The 8,822-nt window shown below is 40.8% G+C and overlaps 1 protein-coding gene across 1 annotated transcript; it reads right to left on the minus strand.

The window, feature by feature from the left end:
* Positions 1–343: 343 nt before the first annotated feature.
* Positions 344–1,100, minus strand: LOC144304168 (ferritin light chain). The gene has a single exon (XM_077882632.1). It carries the CDS (start codon positions 890–892, stop codon positions 365–367), a length of 528 nt encoding a protein of 175 aa, XP_077738758.1. The 5' UTR covers positions 893–1,100; the 3' UTR covers positions 344–364.
* Between the last annotated feature and the right edge of the window lie 7,722 nt (positions 1,101–8,822).

The following is an 8,822-nucleotide window of genomic DNA, read 5'->3' on the forward strand; positions in this document are numbered from 1 at the left end:
TCTTCACATGATATAACTTACCCTATCTAGGCAAAAGAGATGCTATTTTGGCCTATAACTATAACTTTTTGCATTAGTATATTTGTTCAAAATTTAGGTAGTGAAGAAAATGGCTACATCACGTGAGTTTCCAAGGAATTCCAGTATTTTTTTTTTTTGGTTTATTTTATTTATTTATTTATTTATTTTTTTTTTTTTTGCTGCAAAAAGCTTTATTGTCTCCATTTGGTCCACGTTTTGGGAAAGGGCTCCAGAATGGTTAAAAAGCTGCCTAGTGGCTGCATGGGAAAAGGTTCAGGCACAAGCCCTGGCACCGGGGGGTTGCCAGAGGAGCCCCTCAAAGGCTGCTGGTCTCCAGGGGCTCCTAGTCGTGCTTGAGAGTGAGCCTTTCGAAAAGATACTCGCCCAGCCCAGCCTGGGGGGTGGCCAGCCTGCGGAGGTTAGTCAGGTGGTCGCCCATCTTCTTGATGAGTTTTACCTCCTCATCTAGGAAGTGGTTCTCCAGGAAGTCACAGAGATGGGGATCCGCGCGGGCAGAACCCAGGGCATGCAGATCCAGGAGGGCCTGGTTCAGGCTCTTCTCCAGAAGCAGGGCGGCTTCCATGGCGTCCAGGGTCTTCCCCCACTCATCTTGGGACGGTTTCTGCACGTCCTGGAAGAGGGCGCGGCCGCCGCGCTGGTTTTGCATCTTCAAGAAACGCTCGGCGCCCTCGCGCTTCTCCTCAGCCAACTCGCGGAAGAAGTGGCCCACACCCTCCAGAGCCACATCGTCACGGTCGAAATAGAAGCCCAGAGAGAGGTAGGTGTAGGAGGCCCGCAGGTGCATGTTGACCAGGCGGTTGACGGCGGCCTCCACCTCGGTAGAATAATTCTGACGAATCTGGGAGCTCATGGTTGATCCTGGACAAGGAATTAAATTCAAACTTGGGTGTTCGCTGCCGGTGGCAGAAGACGGCCAGGAAGATGGCTCCGAAGGTTGCGACTGGAAAAAAGGTTGGAGGGTGGCCGTTGGCTGGTAGAAGGGGCGTCCCTGGGTCTGTTCCGTCCAAACACTGTTGAAGCAAGAGACAGATCCGCAGGACCGCCGAAAGCACCGCCGGTTTATTTTATTTAAGTTTGATTTGTCAGCATATAGTATAACACCCAGTACTCATCCCATCAGTGGTCTCCTCAGTGCCCGTCACCCAGTTATCCCAATCCCCCCACACACCTCCCCTTACAAAACCCTTTGTTCATTTCCCGGAGTTATGAGTCTCCCTCTCTAACTTTTCCCACTCGGTCCTTCTCTTTTCCCTTATAATCCCTTTCACTGCTTCTTATATTCCTTGTATGAGTGAAACCATATGATGATTGTCCTTCAATTGACTTCCTTCACTCAGCATAATACTCTCCAGTTCCATCCATGTCAAGAAAATGGTGGGTATTCATCCATTTGATGGTTGAGTAATATTCCATTGTATATATAGACCACATCTTTATCCATTCATCTGTCAAAGAACATCGTGGCTACTTCCACAGTTTGCCTATTGTGGACATTGCTGCTATGAACATTGTGGTGCAGGTGTCCTGGAGTTTCACTGCATCTGTAACTTTGGGGTAAATACCCAGTCGTGCAATTGCTAGGTCATAGAATAGATCTATTTTTAACTTCTTGAGGAATCTCCACACAATTTTCCAGAGTGGCTGCACCAGTTCATATTCCCACCAACAGTGCAAGAGGGTTCCCCTTTCTCCACATCCTCTCCAACATTTGTGGTTTCCTGCTTTGTTAATTTCGCCATTCTCACTGGTGTGAGGTGGTATCTCATTGTTGTTTTGATTTGTATTTCCCTGATGGCAAGGATGCGGAGCATTTTCTCATGTGCTTGTTGGCCATGTGGAGGTCTTCTTTGAGATATTTCTTTTCATGTCGCTGCCCATTTCATGATTGGATTGTTTGTTTCTTTGGTGTTGAGTTTAATAAGTTCTTTATAGATCTTGGAAACTAGCCCTTTATCTGATACGTCATTTGCAAATATCTTCTCCCATTCTGTAGGTTGCCTTTTAGTTTTGTTGACTGTTTCTTTTGCTGTGCAGAAGCTTTTTATCCTGCTTAAGTCCCAATAGTTCATTTTTGCTTTTGTCTCCCTTGCCTTCATAGATGTATCTTGCAAGAAGTTACTGTGGCCAAGTTCAAAAAAGGTGTTGCCTGTGTTCTCCTCTAGGATTTTGAAGGATTCTTGTCTCACATTTAGATCTTTCATCCATTTTGAGTTTATCTTTGTGTATGGTGTAAGAGAATGGTCTAGTTTCATGCTTCTTCATATGGATGTCCAATTTTCCCAGCACCATTTATTGAAGAGACTGTCCTTTTTCCAGTGGATATTCTTTCCTGCTTTGTCAAATATCAGCTGAAAATAGAGTTGAGGGCCTGTTTCTGGGTGGGTTCTCTATTCTGTTCCATTGATCTATGTGTCTGTTTCTGTGCCAGTACCACACTGTCTTGATGACCACAGCTTTGTCATACAGCTTCAAATCTGGCATTGTGATGCCCCCGGCTCTGGTTTTCTTTTTCAATATTCCTCTGGCTATTCGGGTCTCTCTGATTTCACACAAATCTTAAGATTATTTGCTCCAACTCTGTGAAGAAAGTCCATGGTATTTTGACAGGGATTGCACTGAATGTGTAGATTACCCTGGGTACCATAGAGATCTTCACAATATTTATTCTTCCAGTCCATGAGCATGCAGTGTTTTTCCATCTCTTTGTGTCTTCCTCAATTTCTTTCAGAAGTGTTCTGTAGGTTTTAGGGTATAGATCCTTTACCTCTTTGGTTGGGTTTATTCCTAGGTATCTTATGCTTTTGGGTGCAATTGTAAATGGGATTGACTCCTTAGTTTCTCTTTCTTCAATCTCATTGTTAGTGTATAGAAATGTCACTGATTTCTGGGCATTGATTTTGTATCCTGCCACACTGCCGAATTGCTGGATGAGTTCTAGCAATCTTGGGGTGGAGTCTTTTGGGTTTTCTATGCACAGTAACATGTCATCTGTGAAGAGGGAGAGTTTGACTTCTTCTTTACCAATTTAAATGCCTTTTATATCTTTTTGTTGTCTGATTGCTGAGGCTAGGACTTCTAGTATTATGTTGAATAGCAGTGGTGAGCGTGGACATCCCTGTCATGTTTCTGATCTTAGGGGAAAGGCTCCCAGTTTTTCCCCACTGAGAATGATATTTTCTGTGGGCTTTTAATAAATGGCTTTTAAGATATTGAGGAACGTTTGCTCTATCCCTATAATCTGAAGCATTTTGATCAAGAATGGATGCTGTATTTTGTCAAATGCTTTCTCTGCATCTATTGAGAGGATCATAGGGTTCTTGTTTTTTCTCTTGTTGATGTGATCTATCACATTGATTTGTTTTACAAGTATTGAACCAGCCTTGCATCCCGGGGATAAATCCCACTTGGTCATGGTGAATAATCTTCTTAATGTATTATTGGATCCCATCGGCTAGTATCTTGGTGAGAATTTTTGCATCTGTGTTCATCAGGGATATTGGTCTATAATTCTCCTCTTTGGTGGGGTCTCTGTCTGGTTTTGGAATTAAGGTGATGCTGGCCTCATAAAAGGAGTTTGGAAGTATTCCCTCCCTTTCTATCTTTTGAAACAGCTTTAGTAGAATAGGTATTATTTCTTCTTTAAACGTTTGATGGAATTCCTCTGGGAAGCCATCTGGCCCTGGACTTTTGTGTCTTGGGAGGTTTTTGATGACTGCTTTAATTTTCTCACTGGTTATCGGCCTGTTCAGGTTTTCTATTTCTTCCTGTTCCAGTTTTGGTAGCATGTGGTTTTCCAGAAATGCATTCATTTCTTTAGATTGCCTAATTTTTTGGCATACAGCTATTCATAATATGTTTTTAAAATCATTTATATTTCCTTGGTATTGGTGGTGATCACTCCTCTTTTTTTTCATGATTTTATTTATTTGAGTCTTTTTTCTTTTTAATAAGGCTGGCTAATGGTTTATCTATCTTATTAATTCTTTCAAAGAACCAACTCCTGGCTTTGTTGATCTGTTCTACAGTTCTTCTAGTGTCTCTTTCCTTGAGTTCTGCTCGAATCTTTATTATCTCCCTTCTTCTGCCTAGTGTAGGTTTTACTTGGTCTTCTTTCTCTGATTCCTTTGGGTGCAAGGTTAGCTTGTGTATTTCAGTTTTTTCCAATTTTTTGAGGGAGGCTTATATTGCAATGTATTTCCCTCTTAGGATTGTTTTTACTGCATCCCTAAGATTTTGAATGGTTGTATCTTCATTTTCATTAGTTTCCATGAATCTTTTTAATTCTTCTCTAATTTCCTGGTTGACCCATTCATTTTTTAGTAGGATGCTCTTTAACCTCCATGTGTTTGAGTTTCTTCCAAATTTCTTCTTGTGATTGAGTTCCAGTTTCAAAGTATTGTGGTCTGAAAATATGCAGGGACAATCCCAACCTTTTGGTATCAGTTAAGACCTGATTTGTGATGCAATATGTGGTCTATTCAGGAGAAAATTCCATGTGCACTTGAGGATATGTATTCAGTTGTGTTCATATGGAAAGTTCTGTATATATCTGAAATCCATCTGATCCAGTGTATCTCTTAGGGCCATTGTTTCTTTGCTGATGTTCTGCTTAGAAGATCTGCCATTTGCTGAAAGTGCCTTGTTGAAGTCTCCTACTATTACTGTATTATTATCTAAGTATTTCCTTACCTTGATTATTATCTGATTGGTATACTTGGCAGCTCCCACATTAGGGGCATAAATATTCATGATTGTTAGATCTTCTTGTTGAATAGACCCCGTATGTATGATATAGTGTCCTTCTTCATCTCTTACTACAGTCTTTGAGATAAACTTTGATTTATCTGATATGAGTATTGCTACCCCAGCTTTCTTTTGAGGACCATTTGAATGGTAAATGGTTTTCCACCCCTTCATTTTCAGGCTTTAGGTGCCCTTAGGTCTAAAATGAGTCTGTTGTAGACAGCAAATAGATGGGTCTTGCTTTTTTATCCAGTCTGAAACCCTGCATCTTTTGATGGGATCATTTAGCCCATTCATGTTGAGAGTAACTATTAAAAGATATGAATTTCATGTCATCGTATTACCTATTTAGTCTCTGTTTTTGTGGATTGTTTCTTTGGGCTCCTTCTTTCTTTTACAGGGTCCCTCTTAATATTTCCTGGAGAGTTGGTTTGGTGGTCATATATTCTTTCACTTTCCACCTATTCTGGGAGCTCTTTATCTCTCCTTCTCTTCTGAATGGCAGCCTTGCTGGATAAAGTATTCCTGGCTGCATGTTCTTCTCATTTATGACTCTGAATATATCCAGCAGCCCTTTCTGGCCTGCCAGGTCTCTGTGGCAAGAGACACAGAGACCTATACCTGTTATTAATCTGATATTTCTCTCCATATAAGTTAAGAATCTCTTGTCTCATGCTTCTTTAAGACTTTTCTCTTTATCTTTGAAATTTGTAAGTTTCACTATTAAATGTTGAGGTATTGAATGGTTTTTATTGATTTGGGAGGGAAACCTCTCTATCTCTTCGATCTGAATGCCTGTTTCCTTCTCCAGATATGGGAAGTTCTCAGCTATGACTTGTTCAGATATATTTTGTGGTCCCCTCTCTCCCTCTCTTTCTCTCTCAGTCTTTTCTGGAATCCAAATGAGATGTATACTATTCTTTCTCAAGCTATCATTTATTTCCCTAAGCCTTTCCTGTGGGTTCTTAATTGTTTTTCTCTTTTTTCCTCAGCTTCCTTCCTTACCATCAACTTGTCTTCTGTGTCACTCACTCTTTCTTCCATCTCATTAACCCTAGCAGTTAGAACATCCAGTTTGGATTGCATCTCTTTTAATCTTTTTGTAATTTGGGCCGATTAGATCTCAATTCTGCAGTAACAAAGTCTCCTGTGTCCTTTATGCTTTTTTCCAGGGCCACCAGTAGCTTTATAATTGTACTCCTGAATTGAATTTCTGACATCAAATTGAAATCCATATTCTGTAACTCTGTGGCAGAGAGTGTTGTTTCTGGTTCTTTCTTCTGTGGTGAATTCTTCCTTCTAGTTATTTTGTCCAGTGCAGAGTGGGTGTATGAGTAGGCTGAGTCAAAAATATCAACCATGACCTAAATAAAATACACCCTAGATGATTCCAAAGAGGTCAGAGTCCAGAAAATAAAAGGAAAAGATTAACAGAAAAAAATAAAAGGACCACTAAAATGAAAAACAAATTTTAAAACAAAGGAGTAAAGATTTTAAAAAAAAAGAAGAATAAGAAAAGAAAAGGCAAAAAAAAAAAAAAAACAAAGGAGAAAGAAAAATAGGGGAAAAAGGAGAAGATGGTGGTGGTGAGGAAGGGGTAGTGGAGAGAGAATATAGTCTACCTGAGTGTCCTAGAGGGTGATCCTCTTGGTTCTGAGTTTATTTTGTTCTATATTTAAAAGATGCTCAATCCTAAATTTATATAAACCAACAATACCTATAGAAAGCCTCAACATTGACCACCAAAACATAAACAAGATAAAAGAGGGGGGCAGAATGGGAAGGAAGAGAGAATATGATCTCATAGAATAAACCAATATTGTATTCCACTTGGTTCTGGGTGTATGTTGGTCGTGTTTTAGAAGGCACTAACTTCCACCCTTATAAAACAGAATGATGCAGGAAAAAAAAATCCCATATCTAGTATATCTACCAGCATTATTTTTAAAGATTTTATTTATTTATTCATGAGGGACACACAGAGAGAGAGGACACAGATGCAGCCCTATCTACCAAAATTAAATCAAATACATTGAAGAGAATCCAGAAGTCAAAAATATATCTACAACATGTAATTGTAGAAATACAAAAGTCAAGAAGGAAAAACCTTAAAAGTGAAGATAACTACAAATAACTACAAAATATTGTAGTTAAGGTGAGAAAAGAGAAAAAGTATTGGAACATTTTAGTCTGAAATAAAAACGAGTCATAATGGAAAAAGAAAAAATAAAAAAGACCCTTTGGTTATATATATTATTTTCCCTCAGTCCTGGAGCTTTCCAGTGCTACTTGATTGATAACCTTGCTCTTCCCTAATTCTTCCAGCTGATCTTCTGGGGAAGGTGGGTCTGCCTTGCTGACTTTCAGGTGTGTGTACCTGGGGGAGATGTCCCCCCTGCCAGGTGCCGGGATCAGTGTGAGCTGTTTACCCTGTGAGTCCTCTGTTCCCTGGTGGCCCCGCCCCTCCCAGGCACACGGTGAAACAAAAAGGAAAAACAAAATGGCAGCAGCCAGATCTCCAGACCTGGGATCAGCTCCCTCTGAGTAACCAACTGCAGCTCCCAGTCCACACTGGCCCAGATACTCCTGGGGGAAGGCGTGAGTACACTGATCTGCACAGATTGGGGACACCCAGTGGCAGGAGAGTTCTTGCTTTCCTGTGCCCATCACACTTTTGCCTGTTCCGGAGGGCATGGAAGATTTCTGACCTTGTCCACTTGGGCACCCTGGGATCCAGGGCCCTGTGCTGCTGGACCCACATTCCCAGGGACTGCCTTTCCCAAAGGGAATGGGGGGCACAGCTACCTCTTTCCACTGCCAGGATATACGGTAAAGGGAGCTCCATAACTGGCCCGCCTAATTGACTGGCTTCTCCCAAATGACCCCAGAGGGCTGTGGTGCTCCAGCTCTTTACTGAAATCGGACCTCGGTTGAGGTCTCCGGGGTGCCCCTCCTCTTGTAGTGACTCTAGCAGTTTTGAGGCTTCACTGACCCCCCTTCTTGCTAAGCACTTTTCCATCAGGGAAAACTCTGGCGCTGATTTTTAAAGTTCCAGCTTCTCCAGGGCGGGCTTTCCTGCCACGGAGGCTCGCTAGTCACGGTTCCCCACCCCGACTTTATTCCCCCTCCCCCCCACCTTCCTATCTTGTTAAAAGTGAAAACTTATCTCTGTAGCTTTCCAACTATTCTTTCTTAAAATCTAAGGTCAAATTCATAGGTCTTCAGGATGTTTTGAAAGTTATCTAGGTAAGTTAGTGGGTCTAGGTGAGTTGAGGACCCTTACTCTTCCACCATCTTGCCCCTCCCTCCGAATTCCAGTATCTATTTTAAGAGAGAAAAGTAATATCCATTCAGTTTACCAAAGAGCCTTGGTTTTTATATTATTTGACCCATACAGACCCATACATTTTTATCTAAAAAAAATTAAAGAAGTGTAGTCATATGTATGCATAATTATTTTCTTAATATTTATACATAAGAATTTTTATGATTGGAAAAATGTAAATATCCAACAACAGGTAGCTAGTTAAGTTGCAGTATATCCTTAAAATGGAATTCTATGAACATATTAAAAATAATATTGTAGACTTCAAATTCTGACCAGATGAAATATAAAGACCAAATTTACTCTCCTACTTTAAACGACTAAATACATGGGCAAATAGAAGAAACAATTTCCAGACATAGCAACAAGCAGCATAGGACTGTGATCCTTGAGGGATGGGAAGCAAACATGTTGAGCTGTACATTCTCATCAGCTTACTGCTTGCAGACTGCCATTTCCAGTCCACAAAATAGGAAGGAAGGACAGTAACAGAAATCAAAGCAACAATAATTTGCTGGACAAAGTAATGAAGATAAGGAAGCTCTATACAGAAAGCCCCATAGATCTATAGATGAATCCCACTGAGTCTTTGGCTGAGTATTGATCTGCAAATATGTAAAAGAAAATTATTCAAGGTCAGGAGGAAAAAATACCAAAGAGAGAGAGGCAAAACAATTTTGGAGTTCACACAAGACTGAAATAATCCATCTTC

This window comes from Canis aureus, chromosome 33 (assembly GCF_053574225.1).
Source record: "Canis aureus isolate CA01 chromosome 33, VMU_Caureus_v.1.0, whole genome shotgun sequence".
NCBI classification, from domain to species: Eukaryota; Metazoa; Chordata; class Mammalia; order Carnivora; family Canidae; genus Canis; species Canis aureus.

Bases quoted from the DNA above. Each gene is read 5' to 3' on its own strand.
- LOC144304168 (XM_077882632.1), bottom strand. From the start codon at position 892: ATGAGCTCCCAGATTCGTCAGAATTATTCTACCGAGGTGGAGGCCGCC.